The sequence below is a fragment of the Komagataella phaffii genome, chromosome 2, assembly GCF_000027005.1.
Source record: "Komagataella phaffii GS115 chromosome 2, complete sequence".
Classification (NCBI taxonomy): domain Eukaryota; kingdom Fungi; phylum Ascomycota; class Pichiomycetes; order Pichiales; family Pichiaceae; genus Komagataella; species Komagataella phaffii.
Genome location: NC_012964.1, coordinates 1,189,440 through 1,206,204, shown reverse-complemented (window position 1 = coordinate 1,206,204; position 16,765 = coordinate 1,189,440). Strand labels below are relative to the sequence as shown.

The window sequence follows — 16,765 nt, the reverse complement described above, 5'->3', positions numbered from 1 at the left end:
TGTGTGTCAAATTAGACATTCATACTAATAATTAGGCCCATTAGAGTGGATGTATTCACCGATACGTATTAATTGATTGACTGGCTCATATACTATCATCCTTCGAATTGCCCCGCTGTAAAATACCCACCGTTATGGAATTATTCCTGGATCTGAATCTGTCGTTATTATCATTGTGGGAAGATGTTGCAGCGCAGGGATTCTGGTTGCTTCTCTTTTCGTCTGCATTGTAGTGAAAAGCATCCGATTGATACGGGGTAACAAAAAACTCTTTATTGTAATGATTTCTGTAGAGTCGTGGGTTGTAACTGATTTTCGGGGCTAGATGTGCCGATGTGTTCGCTTTTGGTGACAATGGAGCGTCCTTGGACAATGGTGATACAACGTGTGCTCGTGTAGTTCTTTCTTTTGAAGGTTGTTGCACTTCTGCATGATTGTTCTCGGTATTCAGCACCACAAATGGATCCAATTCAGATCGAGGAATATCACTAGATGACTGCACAGGAGAACAGGCATTGGCAATATCCTGATCCACATTCTTGATGGCTTGCTCTTTGGGCATGTTTCCAACTGTAGGTAGAGTTGATTCATGGGATGCTATTCTTCGCCTCAAAAAAGGAGGCATATCTCGTTTAGGACCAAGAACTAAAGTCAGCTCACCATCATCATCATCTTCTTCAGATTCTGAGTGAGCACTAGAGTCTGAATCTGATGACTGCGAAGAGGATTCGTCCTCACCAAAGGAGAACTTGTTATTAATCTTGCCACGGCCATGGGAACTTTCCAAAGCAAAAGCTTTTAAATTCTCCGGAACACTCAAAATGGATTTACTTGACGCAGTATGTAATGAGCCAGCCTCGGCATTGTTATCAGTTGGATGAAAGGAGGAAGGAGAACCATCAAAACAGTCCAATGAGTCGTCGCTTGATGACTCTGGTATGTTCATTGCGCTCGCCGAGGCTCCTTGATCGGTGGGGATATTACTTCGAGAAAACACCATATCAACTGGTTCACTGTGTGTTGCATTGTTTGTCCCATGAGTTGACCCATTAGAGTTGCTCATCACACTTAATCTTCGCTCCATATCCTTGGAGACAATGTCGGACAAATGCGAAACTGCTCTAGGATTGCAGTCGACATATACATCACCATTAGCTAGAGCTCTAGTCTCTACTGGAGCTGTAGATGAAGAGTCAATAGATCCAGATCTTTCCTTGGATAAAATTGAAGCTGATATAGAATCTCTCTTGTAGTGCGAAGCTGGAGGCCAAGAGGTGATCGGGACAATTGTCTCGGGTTCCTTTTGGACCTCCGATAGCACTGGTTCGTTTTGTGATGTTTCCATGGATAGGAATTTGATATGAGAAGAAGGCCTAGGTTGACTTTTTCTAGTGACTTTGATCTGAGATGAAGAATTTGACGCAGTGCTGGAACCAGATACAGAAGATAATCCCGCCAACTTCAAAGCCTTCTGAAGTTTGTGTTTGATTCTATTACGAATGCCAATAACTGCATCGTCCACTTCTTCATTGCTAACAGCGATTTTCTTGTTGCAGTTGAAATTACTGCTGTACAGCTTGGAATCAATTCTGGAAAGCCCCCAAGTGAAAAACCTGTGTTTTTTAATCTCTGGTATATCTATTCGTCTCTCGGGATCTTTTCGCAGCAATCTCTCAAGCAGGTCTCGACTCATTTCAAACTCTTCATCTGTCATATAAGACTTGTGAGCTGGCGGAAACTTGAGTTCCTCTTTATTAATAGCTTCAAATAGTAAGTACTCTGAATCACCGTAAAAGGGAAGGGTGCCAAACAGCAAACAGTATAGAGTAACACCCAACGCCCAAATATCAATTTTGTGAGTTACTTTGGTGTCTGTCTTGTAGCCATTTGTAGAACAAAGTTCAGGAGCCATAAATGCAGGGGTTCCGGCTGTTTTAGCAAGTTCATACTCTGTGTTTGATTCAAGGGATGAAGCATAAGAAATTCCAAAGTCAGAGATTTTGACAATGTTCGAATTAGAAACTAGAAGATTTCCTGGTTTAATATCTCTGTGTATGACACCTTGGTAGTGGAGATATTCCAATCCACTGACAACATCCCTGAAGACTTGCCTTGCTTCATGAAATTTTAGGTATGGACGCAATTCACCTGTAACATCATCCTTTTTGGACCATTTGATCTCTCCTTTCTCTAGATACTCTAGCACCATATATATTTTTTTTGACGTAGCATCATCTAGAACTTCAATCAATTTAACGACATGCGGATGATCACACTTTTTCATGATAGCGATCTCACGTTTGACCTTTTCTTCTGTGTTGGTATGCACTTTGCCTAAGGAAGGCTTTGATTTTCTATCGACAATTTTTATAGCCACCAAAGCATTAGTAGTTGTATCTCTGGCTAACTTGACTTTACCATGCTGACCACGGCCCAGGTCCTTGAGCAATTCATAAGTGTTTAATTTCTTTCTCTTGCTAACAGGATCATACTCTAGAAAAACATGGTTAGTCTCCTTGACCTTGTTCAACGAGATAGAAGAGTCCAGCTCTTTGTCAAAATAAGTTTTCTCGTCTTTATTCAAGGAAGGTGTTGTACCCATTGTCGTAGCATTGGAGGCTGTGGAGGAATCTGAGTGTGTTGTGTCTAACAGCTTCTTTATGGAGACGCTTAAGAAATTATTCAATGCATCGTGATGGTGGTTATCGTGAACCTGGAAGTGTTTATTGAGAGAAGTTGTGCTATTCGATCTGGAGGTATTCTGAGACGCCAAAGGTGAGGCAAGTCTGTTGAAAGAATCCGTCACTTTGTGGAGAAACTCACGAGAATATGATTTGCGTGGCGTGTTGCTACGTTTGGAAGGGCTTTGCCTAGAGGAGTTTTGCTTGGAGGCGCTTGAACGATCCTCAAGGAAAGGGTGCATCTGACTTTTGACCAAAAAGACACAGCTATTTAGATATTCACTGGTAGCTCAGTCTAAAAGGAGAAACAAGTTGTAAATGTCTGGCAATTCCCAATTGCTTGTAGGGGTTATAATATTCTCTAAGGTGATTGTTGTGCTTGCCTTGAAAGGATGGAAAATTGTGAGCTGGGAATTCCGAGTGAGCAAGGAAATTTTGATAGTCTGACGCAAACAGAAAAAGAAAAAACTTTCGCTAGGGCGATCGATTTGCACGGTGGGGGGAGAAAGTTCTGGAAGTGACGGCTTATCGAAGGAAACAAATTTTGTGGCAAGGCAGCACAGTGCTCAGTAGAGGCGCGCAACGAGAGGAGACACTTGAAGCTAGTAACAACCTAAGCCAATTGTTTCAGTCGAAACCCCTCTGCCAACATCGCTGAATGAAATGATGGGTCGGCTCGGGACAATTGCGTCAATACACTTTATGGTTTGGGCACTAGTTACGGCAAGAAACCCGAAGACCCAAGTGGCACTGCGCTAACCTATTTTGGGTTAAATCCGTTCATTTGACGTTCTCACTCGTTGGTCCACAGTTTGGTCATTTCGGGTATTTGTTTACAACTTCCTATTTAGGTATTTAGTCCAGTAGCCATTAAACTAATTGAAGGTGTCAAAAGACCACGGAGAAGATGAAGGTAAACTTTGCACCATCTAATTGTTGACCATAACAGGCGATGATCTTTTCGACGTTATGGTTGATATGGTTACTAATAGACTTGACGTATGCCCAAGTTTGGAACACGCTATATGATTTTCATAATGAGACGATATATCTTCTCCCAGAAAGCTCATCTTCTTTGATCCAAATACCTTTTAATGCCAAATTCAAAAGCGGAGATATAATAGGGGAAAAATCGCTTGGGAATCTTATTACAGTTCCCGAAGGAGATGTGACGTTGCTAGGTGATGGAGATCTATACTCTGTTCAAAATAGTACCGGCTTCATAAAAATTCAGAAGTACCAGAGGAATCAAAAAACCTGGGACGACGTTGAACTAAAAAATAACACCATTCCTTATTATTCCCTGAGCGGACTTGTTTCCACATTTGAAGAACCAACTGCTATCTACATATATGGAGGTCTAAAAACTGCGGGCCAGGATCAAGCTACCGAAGGGTCCGTTGTAGAAAGAATGTTGAAAATTGACATTTCCAGTGGAGTATCGCAAGAGTTAAACTCCTCAGTACAGCCTGCTGCATTCTACGGATCCTCAAATTTTCCAATTAATGATAACACGGTGGTATTAGTTGGGGGGAAAGCACAAAGGGGTTGGATATCTTTCTCACAGATGGCAATTTGGCAGTATGAAACTTGGTCCTTCAAAAAGCCAACTCTGGAAGACTCCATCAATTCAAGAATGAGCCCTTTGCTATTACCAGTTTTCCATACGAATACATCCTCGTCAGAAACTCCAGACCACAAGGTTGAGTCATTACTCATGCTTGGAGGGACTCTCTTGGATGGAGTTGCAACCCCATCATTTTCGCAGTTAAACATATCTTCTACGGATTGGGTGTGGAATTCTCTAGACGAATCTATTAGTACTGTGAACAGCTTGAAAAATTCCCCAGATAATGAGATTTCCCTGTCGACTTTGACTGGGGCCGCAATCATTTACGATACTCTTTTGGTAGTCAATCAAACGGAAACAGACAAATTTAGGGCTTATCTATACAACACTGAATCTTTTGAGCATATCGCTTCAGTTGACTACACCAAAGTTGATGAGAAAACATCATCAAGGAACACAAGTAAACCTCTAGTTATTGCGGTTAGTACGATTGTTCCAGTGCTGGGTATAATCCTATCTATAGTGGTATCTGTCGTGCTCGTTAAGAAATACAACAAGAAAAAGGAGATGAAGCAACGGGAGAAGGAAATCTCCAACTACATGGCATTTTTTGGAGGTTCAAAAAGTGACAATCTTCCAACTCCTATCCAGCTCAACAACAATGACGACGAGCTGAGTATTGATCTTACCAACCGCAAAGGTAACACAATATCCAAACGAAGGAGCGTGAAAATGTTAAGGCTACCCTCATTGACGAATATGTTTATGGACAAAAGGACATCCGAAATTTCCTTTTCCTCGCAAGAAACGGAATTCAACAAAGAGGATGACGTTCCAAAGTCCCTTTATTCCAATTCAACTGGGACCGAGTCTACAATAACGAAGCATTCAGACTCTGATGATTCAACGCATGTTGTCCCAGCGAGACCTGTTTCAACGCTGCGAATAGTGAATCCTGATGAACCCTCAATAATAGAAGAGGAGGACGCTGATGATACTACCACTAATTCGGATAATGAAGAGATTATCAGCAGTTTTAGTAAAGACATTATGACTATTATGAACAATATGAAACTATAGAAACACATCTAATTCTATTAAGAAACAACACTGAGTGCAAACTCTCTAGACTTTTGAATCAATACAGCGTCCGCGAGGACTAGGGCAGCCATAGCTTCTACAATAGGCACGGCTCTTGGGGTGACGTTAGGATCATGTCTACCTTTTGCAGCTAGAACACCGTCGACACCCTCATAAGAAGCAGTTTGCTGTTCCTGAGAAATGGTAGCAGGTGGTTTGAAGGCAACAGAGAAATAGATGTTTTCCCCGTTGGAAATACCACCTTGTATCCCTCCAGAGTTGTTAGTTCTAGTTTTGAACTTTCCGTCTTCGACGTAGAACGGATCATTGTGCTGGGAACCGGGAATTCTAGTACCTTCAAATCCACTACCAATCTCAAATCCCTTAGTTGCTGGAATAGAAAGCATGGCGTGGGCGAGTAAAGCTTCCAACTTGTCAAAAGCTGGCTCTCCCAATCCAATTGGACAGTTTCGAATAACACAGGTAACAACACCACCGATAGAGTCCTGCTTGTGTTTGAAGTTGGTGACAATCTCTGCCATCTGGTCTCTCACGCTCTCAACTGGACACCTCATTGGCTGGTTGGCATCAACCGTCTCCCTGGTTATTGTTTGCAGTAAATTCTGAAATTCAGGATTGGTAGGATTTCTGTTGATAGAAACATCTCCAACAGCGGAGACAAAAGCCACGATCTCGACATTGTTGAGCTGCTTAAGAAATTTTTCAGCCACTGCTCCGGCAGCCACTCTACCAATAGTCTCTCTAGCCGAAGATCTTCCTCCACCTGAGGAGGCTTTAATCCCATATTTTTGAAGATAGGTGTAATCAGCATGAGAGGGTCTTGGATAGACGTCAGTCTCTTTGTAGTCCTTTGGCCTTTGATCTTCATTGCGAACAATCATTCCAATCGGAGTACCTAAAGTCTTCCCATTTTCCGTACCGGATTGTATTTCTACTCTATCTTTCTCGTCTCTTGGGGTGGTGAGCTTTGACTGACCAGGTCTTCTTCTTGTCAATTGAGGTTGAATATCCTCTTCAGTCAAAGACATATTTGGTGGGACACCATCCACAATACATCCTACACTCTTGCAATGGGACTCTCCGTAGGTAGTAACTCTGAAAACCTGGCCAAACGAAGACATTTTGATAATGTATATGAAATTCTGAAAAAAAGCGATCGAATGAGTAACTTTGGAGGCTGGAAAAATTTGGATGCCCTCGCGAAGGAACTGTCAATAGGTGTAGAACTCACCATATCCGGTCGACGCTGTAGGAACTCCAGATCAAGTTTGGCCGCGCGAAGGGGCCCTCAGATATCGACATTCCATCAAAAAGTACATCTCTCCTCTTTTACCCTGGGATTTATGGCTAATGGTAGAGAACAGCTTTCTAATCTCATTAGCAGTAGCAATATTGGTAATATTAGCAAGCTTCTTGATTTTTCATAAGATTCAAAGTAAGCACCAACTGCACAGCTTCTTAATAGTAGGACCATCAGGAAGTGGGAAGACGCTTCTCTTTCACTATTTGACAAATAGAAAATTACCAGTTCACTCAGTGACCAGCATAGAACCTAATGACACTTATAACTTTAAAATCCAAGAACATCTGAACGAGATGAGATTGGTAGACTATCCTGGGCACAACAAGCTTTTACAGTTGTATCTTTACACCGACCTCAATAACCCAGACTTGTTGAAAAGTTGCAAGGGTTTAATTTACATGATCGATAGCGTGGCATTTACTCAAGAGTATTGCGAATTAGTTGCTCAGCAATTGTTTCAAATATTGAACAGGACGGAGACCTTGCCCAATGGAGTCGATATCCTGCTTGCTTGCAATAAGAATGATCTGTTCATGGCTAAACCAATTTTTCAAATCAAAGAAATGCTGGAAAAAGAGCTGGATAACCTTAGACAAATTAACTTGAAAAACCTAAGTGCTGTTTCTGAGAAGGATAACGATAATGATTCATTTTTCAGCAGTGACCGAACATTCTCTTTTGATCAGCTGGAGGGAAACTTTGACTTTGTAGGTGGAAACATAATCAAAGGGAATACTGACAAATGGGAATGTTGGATCGCTGAAAGGGCTGTGAATTAATTAAACATTTTCCTGTTGAGTAAGTTTGGAAAGGCCTTTGGTAGAGGGAAAATTAGACTCATTGGATAGGAACTGCAGCCTTTGTTGACTCTTAACGGCCTCATAGTATTTTTTCAGCCTAGACTTAAAGAAACTTGAATCCAACTGATAGTGAAGATACTCTTTGGATTTGTTGTCGATTTGTTGTATAGTGTCGTTTAGACTTTTACGGATCTCTAAGATGGAGTTTTTGTTTGTCTGACTATCATTGTCCTTCTCAGTAGTGGAATTGTCATCTTTTTTGTCCTTTTGCTTCTTTTTCTTGTCGCCTGTGACCATGTCATACAATTTGTTCAGAGCTGACTGCTTCTTTCTTTCTTCGTCTTCCAACTTGAACAACCTCTTTTCCAACTCTACCTTTTTTATCTTCAGTTGATTCAATTGAGCCTCTCTACTCTGTAAGTCAGTACCCACTGACTCAAAATATAGCTTTGAACAGAAATGGGTATCTTCAAGATGGGATTTGCACAAGTAGAAGAAGTCTGGCTTTTCTTTGGAGACAACTGTAACCAGTACGACATCAGAAGGTTTATAGCATATAAAGCATGCTTTGGCTTGATCTGCAGCCACTCGTCTCAATTTATAAAGATTATTAAAAGGTAGCTCCTGTGCCATTTAGGATGAGCTTAACTGAGATTAACTAGCTTAGGCATCTGGGGATAACGAAACAATTCGAGAAATCGAGTCGAGTAGGAGACATGTATAGGTGGTTACGTAAATGACTCCCTAGTTACTAGATAACATAGGCCGGAAAATTCAAGATAAACATGCCAAGAGACATCCAATTAGAATGGAACGTGGGTCAATTGCTGTCACCGCAGAGTTTTATTGGCTAGTTTCCACCTTAGAACCAGTAAGCGTTCCTTCATCTGTAGGCAGCCTTCGAACTTCGAAAGCAGTGTTCGCTAAGGAGCACTGCTGCAACCCACCATCCTCTGACACTCGTTTTGCATAAAGTTGAGAAGAATAATAAAGAACGATATCTATATATGTAACCTAACCCCACAGACAAAGCTTAAAGCAATCCATACGTGCAAAAATAGATTCCAGCAAAACAATTGCTTTGCCATTTTGCACCTCTTTTGCTCCCCTCGGGGCCACCTAGAAAGATCAATATTCCACCTGCCCGCCAGGGGCCTGCACTTCTGAACCCCTTCTCTGTCCAACTCCCTCCCTCTAGCTCTGGGGCACAGTTGCCGTAACCTAAAACTTGCAGCCAAAGACGCGAGGTAGTGTATCGAGTAAAACCTCTCCTCACAAAAAGAAAAGTGTAAAAATCTCGCTGGTAACAAAGGCAAACATCATTGGAACAACATTTACGTTAACACCATTTTTGATCAGATTTGGACAAGCCGTTGAATTGGTCCTGGATTTTGAGTGTATATTACTAGTAGTTGTTAGGGTTATCACTGGCAGATCGTTTTTTCCAAATACATTTAAAAGAGAAAGACAGGAGTAAACTCAGTCAAAAGAGGCAAAAAAAAAACAACACATTCAAAAAGGACAGAGGTTTGGTAAAATGGCAGATCAACAATCATTCGACCTCGACTCTGTTATTGACAGGCTCTTAGAAGTTAGGGGTTCGAAACCGGGCAAGCTAGTAGAACTGGAAGAGTTCGAAGTAAAATATCTGTGTACCAAGGCAAGAGAAATATTCATCCAACAACCCATTCTGCTGGAATTGGAAGCCCCAATCAAGATCTGTGGAGATATCCATGGACAGTATTACGACTTGCTACGGCTGTTTGAATACGGAGGGTTCCCTCCGGAGGCAAACTACCTGTTTTTGGGTGACTACGTGGACAGAGGTAGACAATCGTTAGAGACTATTTGTCTGTTACTAGCGTACAAAATAAAGTACCCAGAAAACTTTTTCATCTTGAGGGGAAATCATGAGTGTGCTTCGATCAATAGAATATACGGCTTCTACGATGAATGTAAGAGACGTTATAGTATTAAATTGTGGAAGGCATTCACAGACTGTTTTAACTGTTTGCCAATTGCGGCAATTATCGACGAGAAGATCTTTGCAATGCATGGAGGTTTAAGCCCAGACTTAGGAAATATGGACCAGATTAGAAGAATTATGAGGCCAACCGACATTCCGGACGTTGGTCTTTTATGTGACCTGTTATGGTCAGACCCAGACAAGGATATCACGGGATGGAGTGAAAATGATAGAGGAGTCTCTTTTACATTTGGACCAGATGTCGTGTCCCGATTCCTACACAGACATGACATGGACTTAATTTGTAGGGCTCATCAAGTGGTCGAAGATGGGTACGAATTCTTTTCCAAGAGACAATTGGTGACTCTGTTTTCGGCCCCCAACTACTGCGGTGAGTTTGATAATGCAGGCGCCATGATGAGTGTTGACGAAAGTTTGCTGTGCTCCTTCCAGATCCTCAAGCCTGCCGAGAAGAAACCACAATATAGTGCTTATGGGGTGGATAATAGAAAGAAGAAAGGTTCAAAGTATTAGGCATAGTTAAACAAAAGTCGGTCTACGATCGGGTCAACAATGGTGAGATCAGAGATGGATAGCAATCATTTATTTTTTTATATTGTTAGTTTCTTCTAATTTTGTTTCTTAACCCCCCGCGGGGTACCAAATGTTGGTACTGATAAATTGATAGTGTCTTTTGAGAGGGTTTACAAAGAAAATGATTGGTACGCACGAAGTAGAGGGAGCGGAGGGGATCGGCTTATCGCTGACACGCCAAAAATTAGTGGTGTGTCGTGCGTGTTCAGTTTTGCTCACCCAAGTTTCTGGCCACCTATCACCAATGTTATCTGTTTAGGGAAATTTTTCGGCTTCGGCATTCTTCCGAGCTAATTCCGCCATACGTGAGCATTCTTAAATTGTATCTAAGATCTCGCATTTGTTTATTTCAAAACACACCAGCTTCCTATTTAGGAAATGTTCGTCACTTCTATATGTTCCTAAATATACGGTTATGTACGGTAATTGTCAGTCTGTATCTTCATTTTTTTTCCTAGTAGTAGCTCTGAAAATCGACTTGGGCACGAACTTTTTACCAAAAACGAATGTGCTGACGTAATCCCACCTTGTGACAATTTTCAACAGTCAGCGAAATTTAAAACTTTTACTTCATCACTAAAGAGGAGAGCAAAAATGGTAAGTAGCAACTTTAAGAAGAGGTTCCCAGAGTCAAGGGTCAGCTTGAAGCAGAAAGTTCCATTGAGTTGATATATGATGCTTTTTCGGTAAAAAACAATGGGATTATTGAACCGTTTATGAGAATGTTTGCTCAGAAGAGAAAGTCAATCGTTTCAAGGAACAAGATCAATAAGACTGGATGTACAATCAAAAACAAGCGATCGTAGTAAAATGACATGCCCTGACAGGCATGACTCATGTCGGTTTGTTTTTTAGTCACTTAGATTCCCCAGGCTGACCAGGAACTTCTCCCTCATTGTAACCAACTTCATACTAACAGTTTATTAGGTCTTAGTTCAAGATTTGTTACACCCTAACCCAGCCAGTGAGGCCAAGCAACACAAATTAAAGACTTTAGTTCAAGCTCCTAGATCATACTTCATGGACGTCAAGTGCCCAGGATGCTTCGAGATCACCACAGTTTTTTCTCATGCTCAAACTGCTGTAACCTGCGACTCATGCACCACCGTGCTGTGCACCCCAACTGGTGGTAAAGCCAGATTGTCCGAGGGATGTGCTTTTAGAAAGAAGTAATTATTTAATATAATAGTTCTGACGTAAAAGATTGCTGATGTAAGCCGATCGATCCTAATTACTAGGCTGAAGAGAAATGGGTCGTGTGGGTTACAGAAATCTCCCCTTGCAAAGATTGATCGCGCGCGTGCCCTGGTAGAGCTTACCGAATCTACGCGTTCAAAATAACCCAAAGGCAAGTGATTCCCTGTTGACTGAAAGAAAGAACTCACGACAAGATGAAGATATTTGTCATCCTTTCACTATTCTGCTACTCTTTGGCTCATACTGTGCTTCTTCCTCCGCATGGAATTGAATGTTTTTTTGAAGATTTGAGGAAGAATGATGAGTTGTCCATTTCTTTCCAGGTCGGTGACAGAAACCCTCAATCGACAGACCAGCTGACTGCTGACTTTTTAATTACCAGTCCCAGTGGAACAGTTATCAGGAATACGAAGGGCATCTCTCATGGAACTGAATCTGTCGTCGCCAACGAGAATGGTAAATACAAGTATTGCTTCTCCAACAAAGATAGCCCCATTACCACCAAAGATGTCACTTTCAACGTTCATGGAGTTGTTTATGTGGACGTTAATGATCCCCGATCTGAGAGTGTTGACATGTCTGTGCGTAAGTTTCAAGAATTGGTACACGATGTGAAGAATGAGCAAGGATACCAAGTTGTCAGAGAACGTACGCATAGAAACACCGCTGAATCCACCAACTCCAGAGTCAAATGGTGGTCTGTTTTCCAACTAATAATCATTGCTTCAAACTCATTGTTCCAGATCTACTACCTCAAGAGATTTTTTGAGGTCAAAACTGTTGTATAAAGCATCTATTACCCACTATATAGCTAACATGCCATCGATTAATGGCATCGCGCGCCCATGCGCTTTTAAGGACTGTGTATTGCCTCTATCTCATCTCGCCTTTGTAGCCTTGACTTTTCAGCTCACCATGTCAGATAAGTCCCCTCAGATTAGGAAGCAGTTATTCCGAAGCATTAGTAACCGAATTTCAGACACTGAGGAGCCTGCCAACAAGACCCCGACAAATCACAGAATACTTTCCTCTTTTGCCTACAAGTCAAAAACAACACCAGAAACAGCATCAGAGGGAAACACCACAGATAGAGTGTTGTTAAACCAATCAGCCAATGAGCTAGATTACATAGATTACGATTACCGAATATTCAACACAAAGCATCCTCTGCGTTGGAGCAAGATCAAGGCCTTGGAACAGAGTGAGACTACTACCAATTACTTTTTCGACACGGAGAGTGAATCTACAGATAGAATACATACACTAAACTATGGACTTCATAGTTCTGCCACCAATGATGATGATGATAATGATGACGATAATGACGACTCGGATTCGGAGTCAAACAGAGTGCTAGAGATAATACCAGGGCTGACCAAAGCCCTGACAAAACAGGTACTTGACTAATTTTTCCGGCAAGCGGAAGCCTTTATCTCAGAAGGTGAATAAGTTGGGTAATTTGCTGAGTATTTTCCCCAACCATAACAGTTTTCTCCAAGACATGAACATAAATGAGCTAGAGGAGTTCAAAGAGATAGCACAAGACCTTAAGTGGGAGTTATCACAAGCCAGAAAAAGTCACCACACAACAACTGATATTTGGCCCTTGGATGAGGCCCAATTCTATCAAAACAAAGAACAGGTCATGTCACTGCTTAGAAGTAGCGTTAAACAGGACCTAGAATCCGAAATATAGCGTGGTGTTGCCGATTCTACGTCTTGCCTCTAGTCATATTACTGAGCTGCGCCCTGTCCGTACGAATCATCCATCTATGCACAGTGAATAGCACGCCTCTATAAAGTGGCTGATTTTTGCTTAGGTCGCGAATGACCCTCTTAACCCCGAATACATTCTAATACAAATTACACCTTCACAAACCATTCTTTGCCATCCAAAGCTATGAGCGTATTGAAACTACAAGTAAGTCCTTGATTAATTCTCAATTCGCAAACATTGCCACTAACCTGCTAGAAAAAGTATCCTGTGTTGACCCAGGAAGATCTCTTCCAAGTCATTGATGACTTCCGAAAGATCGACCTAGATGATAAAGGTTGGGCTGATAAGCAAGAGGTGATTGAAAGTGTCTCTAACGCTGGACATGGCTCGTATGACGAAATCCGTGAGACCTTGAAGACCGTCTCCGTGGACGCTTCTGGTCATGTGGAACTTGAAGATTTTGTTGAGTTGGTCTCCAAGTTGAAAGAGTCCAAAGTTAACCCTAAGCAACCTACAAGAACTGATACCTCTGACATATTCCATAGGGGAGCTAAAGCCAGCACTAAACATGTGTTCAAGGGTGCGTCTTCTGGAAGTACTCATACAATCAATGACGAAGAGAGAGTCGAATTTACCAGACACATCAACTCCGTCTTGGCCGGAGACCCTGATATCGGTGATAGATTACCGTTCCCTACCGACAGTAATCAAATTTTTGATGAATGTAGTGATGGTCTTGTTTTGTCCAAACTTATCAACGATTCGGTCCCTGATACTATCGACACTCGTGTTCTGAACTTCCCAAAGGGCAATAAGAAGCTCAACAATTTCACAATGTCTGAAAATGCTAACATTGTCATCAATTCTGCCAAGGCTATCGGGTGTGTTGTCGTTAATGTGCACTCTGAAGATATCATTGATGGTAGAGAACATTTGATTTTGGGAATTATTTGGCAAATCATCAGAAGGGGGCTGTTGAGCAAGATTGACATTAAACTGCACCCAGAGTTATATCGTCTTCTAGAAGATGATGAAACGTTAGAGCAATTTTTGAGGTTGCCCCCAGAACAAATTTTACTAAGATGGGTGAACTACCATTTAAAGGCAGCTGGAACTTCAAGAAGAATCTCCAATTTTTCCAAAGACGTAAGCGATGGTGAAGCTTACACGTATTTGCTGAACCAACTTCAACCACAGCATTGTGATTTATCTCCCCTAAAAACTTCCGATTTATTGACAAGAGCTTCGCAAATATTGGACTCTGCTGACCGGATTGGAGTAAGAAAGTATCTGACTCCGACATCTCTAGTCGCAGGTAATCCTAAACTGAACTTGGCGTTTGTTGCTCATTTGTTCAATACCTATCCAGGTTTGGACCCTATTGAGGAGGAAGAAAAGGCTGAGATTGAAGAATTTGACGCTGAAGGCGAAAGGGAAGCAAGAGTATTTACTCTGTGGTTAAATTCTTTGGATGTCGATCCTCCAATCGTTAACTTGTTCGAGGATCTAAAGGATGGTACTATTCTTTTGCAGGCTTTTGACAAGGTAATGCCTGGCTCCGTATCGCTTAACCATGTAAACAAGAGAAAGAACGGGGTTGAACTTTCTCGTTTCAAGGCACTGGAAAACACAAATTACGCAGTCGAGATTGGTAAGGCCAACAACTTCTCTCTGGTTGGTATCGAAGGTGCTGACATAGTCGATGGTACCAAAACTTTGACCTTGGGCTTAGTCTGGCAATTAATGAGAAGAAACATCAACAATACTTTGAGTTCTCTTTCAGTGAATGGTAAGGAGATTTCTGATAGGGAAATTCTTCAATGGGCTAATGCTCAAGTTGCCAAAGGTGGAAAATCCTCCCAAATCAGATCCTTCAAGGAACCATCACTTTCTTCTGGTATTTTTCTATTGGACGTCCTTCATGGTCTTAAACCTGGCTATGTTGATTACGATCTGGTTACAGCGGGCAGCACAGAGGAAGACAGATACGCCAACGCCAAGTTGGCCATCTCCATCGCAAGAAAGTTGGGAGCCCTAATCTGGTTAGTTCCTGAAGACATCAACGAAGTTCGACCTCGTCTGATCTTGACCTTTATTGGTTCTCTGATGGCCTTGGAACTGTAGTTTCATGTTTGTATTTCTCTACTAATGTGTACGTACGTAATGTAAAATATTATTGCTGTGAATATTTATCTTGTAATTCGTTATCGAGCAGAGCATTCGTGTTTTATTTTTTTTATCAAGTTGACTCCCCTATTGTGGTGAATGAACGCCACAAACGATCAATACCGAATAGGTGATCGTGTTTCAGTCCAAGGTGACAGAGGAACTATAAGATATGTGGGAGAAATTGAGAAATGGCCAGGAATTGAGGCCATTGGTATAGATTGGGATAGAGCAGAACGAGGCAAGAACAACGGGACCCTAAATGGAGTTTGCTACTTCAAAACCCAATCGGGGCTTAAATCAGCTTCATTCATAAAGAATATGAACAAATTTGATCGGAGGAGACACTTCATTGAAGCAATAGTTTACAAGTATGGAAATGAAGAGTCCCTATCGGCTACTCAGCACCATAGGAAAATAGATTTGAAGGCAAGTGATGCCGATAAAGGTGTTGATAAAATCCAATTTGGTACGAAAATGGTGGAAAGTTATGGCTTTGATAACCTTTCAAAGATTCAAGGTGACTTCTTCAACCTTGAAATTGTTTCCCTGGCCACTTTAGGTGTTTATAAGTCCGACCTGAAAGATGATTTCCACATAACTGAACTATTACCAAATCTAGTTGACTTAGACCTGAGTTCCAATTTATTGAAAGATCTGAGTGAAGTATTCAATTTGATCGTTCAACTGCCTAAACTACAAGTTCTTAACTTGAACGAGAATAGGTTTACTAATCAAGATATATCAGCGTGCAAGGAATTGAAACCATTGACATTAAAAACTCTGCAGCTGACAAGCACGTACATGGAAGATTTATCCTTTCTTTCGTACTTCCCTGAATTGACTACTCTTGCACTCTCTGGTAACAACTATTCAAATTTGCAGTTTGAGTTGATAATCAAGCAAATGCCACAGACACTTTCGAATTTAGATTTTTCACACAACCATGTCACTTTTGTTGACTTTACTATGTTCAAGACAAAAAACATCGAAACGATCAATCTTTTTGGAAATAATATTACCAAGATTATACCTTATGTAACCAAGGTGTCGTCCATCAATTTTAACCAGAATCAGATAACGGAATGGCCATTGGTGGATGAAATCTCTCAACTAGATTTAAGAACTGTCAGTATAACATTCAATCCTTTATTCGAAAACTCTTCTGAAGACCAATTGTATCAGCTATTAGGCCGCCTGAATGCGAATCTGTCAACGCTGGATGGCTCAATAATTACTGCTACTCAGAAAGAGAGCCTGGAACTGTATTTCATTCAGCAGGTCAAATCTCATAAAATTGTCTATCCTAAGGTTTTGGAAAGATGGAGAGAACTCTGTGACACTTACAACGTTGAAGCTGATTCTAACGAAACGGTAACTGCCAAGCCTTTAACAACCATAGCATCGATATTGCTGAATTTAAATGTCATTGACAAAGACAGATCTTTTCCGGTAATAGCGTTTCCCAATTACACAGTCCTCAAATTAAAAGGTTCAATTTGCGAGCAAATTGATTCAAACATCCTACAAATTAACATTTATTTCATCATTAAAGAAACTTCAGTTCGACAACAAATGGATGATGATCTAAGCACTCTTAATACTTATGGACTATCTAACCTACAGAATATTTACGTGGAAAGGGTAAACCTGAAATGAAGCATGTGCAT

General features: G+C 41.2%; 11 protein-coding genes across 11 annotated transcripts; 8 read left to right on the top strand and 3 right to left on the bottom strand.

The window, feature by feature from the left end:
- Positions 1–85: 85 nt before the first annotated feature.
- Positions 86–2,923, bottom strand: PAS_chr2-1_0639 (Upstream serine/threonine kinase for the SNF1 complex; the record flags this gene model as incomplete). Its single annotated transcript, XM_002491518.1, has 1 exon — positions 86–2,923. The coding sequence occupies one exon, from the start codon at positions 2,921–2,923 to the stop codon at positions 86–88; it is 2,838 nt and encodes a 945-aa protein (XP_002491563.1).
- A 710-nt stretch (positions 2,924–3,633) lies between these two features.
- PAS_chr2-1_0638 (Hypothetical protein) lies at positions 3,634–5,331 on the top strand (the record flags this gene model as incomplete). Its single annotated transcript, XM_002491517.1, has 1 exon — positions 3,634–5,331. The coding sequence occupies one exon, from the start codon at positions 3,634–3,636 to the stop codon at positions 5,329–5,331; it is 1,698 nt and encodes a 565-aa protein (XP_002491562.1).
- A 17-nt stretch (positions 5,332–5,348) lies between these two features.
- PAS_chr2-1_0637 (Bifunctional chorismate synthase and flavin reductase) lies at positions 5,349–6,473 on the bottom strand (the record flags this gene model as incomplete). The annotated part of the gene is made up of 1 exon (XM_002491516.1): positions 5,349–6,473. One exon carries the CDS (start codon positions 6,471–6,473, stop codon positions 5,349–5,351), a length of 1,125 nt encoding a protein of 374 aa, XP_002491561.1.
- A 229-nt stretch (positions 6,474–6,702) lies between these two features.
- Positions 6,703–7,434, top strand: PAS_chr2-1_0636 (Signal recognition particle (SRP) receptor beta subunit; the record flags this gene model as incomplete). Its single annotated transcript, XM_002491515.1, has 1 exon — positions 6,703–7,434. One exon carries the CDS (start codon positions 6,703–6,705, stop codon positions 7,432–7,434), a length of 732 nt encoding a protein of 243 aa, XP_002491560.1.
- Positions 7,435–8,088, bottom strand: PAS_chr2-1_0873 (uncharacterized protein; the record flags this gene model as incomplete). The annotated part of the gene is made up of 1 exon (XM_002491514.1): positions 7,435–8,088. The coding sequence occupies one exon, from the start codon at positions 8,086–8,088 to the stop codon at positions 7,435–7,437; it is 654 nt and encodes a 217-aa protein (XP_002491559.1).
- A 904-nt stretch (positions 8,089–8,992) lies between these two features.
- PAS_chr2-1_0635 (Catalytic subunit of type 1 serine/threonine protein phosphatase) lies at positions 8,993–9,955 on the top strand (the record flags this gene model as incomplete). The annotated part of the gene is made up of 1 exon (XM_002491513.1): positions 8,993–9,955. One exon carries the CDS (start codon positions 8,993–8,995, stop codon positions 9,953–9,955), a length of 963 nt encoding a protein of 320 aa, XP_002491558.1.
- Positions 9,956–10,609: 654 nt separating this feature from the next.
- On the top strand, positions 10,610–11,188 carry PAS_chr2-1_0634 (40S ribosomal protein S27; the record flags this gene model as incomplete). The annotated part of the gene is made up of 2 exons (XM_002491512.1): positions 10,610–10,612; positions 10,943–11,188. 2 exons carry the CDS (start codon positions 10,610–10,612, stop codon positions 11,186–11,188), a joined length of 249 nt encoding a protein of 82 aa, XP_002491557.1.
- Positions 11,189–11,406: 218 nt separating this feature from the next.
- On the top strand, positions 11,407–12,000 carry PAS_chr2-1_0633 (uncharacterized protein; the record flags this gene model as incomplete). The annotated part of the gene is made up of 1 exon (XM_002491511.1): positions 11,407–12,000. The coding sequence occupies one exon, from the start codon at positions 11,407–11,409 to the stop codon at positions 11,998–12,000; it is 594 nt and encodes a 197-aa protein (XP_002491556.1).
- Positions 12,001–12,127: 127 nt separating this feature from the next.
- Positions 12,128–12,619, top strand: PAS_chr2-1_0632 (Hypothetical protein; the record flags this gene model as incomplete). Its single annotated transcript, XM_002491510.1, has 1 exon — positions 12,128–12,619. The coding sequence occupies one exon, from the start codon at positions 12,128–12,130 to the stop codon at positions 12,617–12,619; it is 492 nt and encodes a 163-aa protein (XP_002491555.1).
- Positions 12,620–13,112: 493 nt separating this feature from the next.
- On the top strand, positions 13,113–15,053 carry PAS_chr2-1_0631 (Fimbrin, actin-bundling protein; the record flags this gene model as incomplete). The annotated part of the gene is made up of 2 exons (XM_002491509.1): positions 13,113–13,133; positions 13,185–15,053. The coding sequence occupies 2 exons, from the start codon at positions 13,113–13,115 to the stop codon at positions 15,051–15,053; spliced, it is 1,890 nt and encodes a 629-aa protein (XP_002491554.1).
- Positions 15,054–15,194: 141 nt separating this feature from the next.
- On the top strand, positions 15,195–16,754 carry PAS_chr2-1_0630 (Microtubule effector required for tubulin heterodimer formation; the record flags this gene model as incomplete). The annotated part of the gene is made up of 1 exon (XM_002491508.1): positions 15,195–16,754. The coding sequence occupies one exon, from the start codon at positions 15,195–15,197 to the stop codon at positions 16,752–16,754; it is 1,560 nt and encodes a 519-aa protein (XP_002491553.1).
- Between the last annotated feature and the right edge of the window lie 11 nt (positions 16,755–16,765).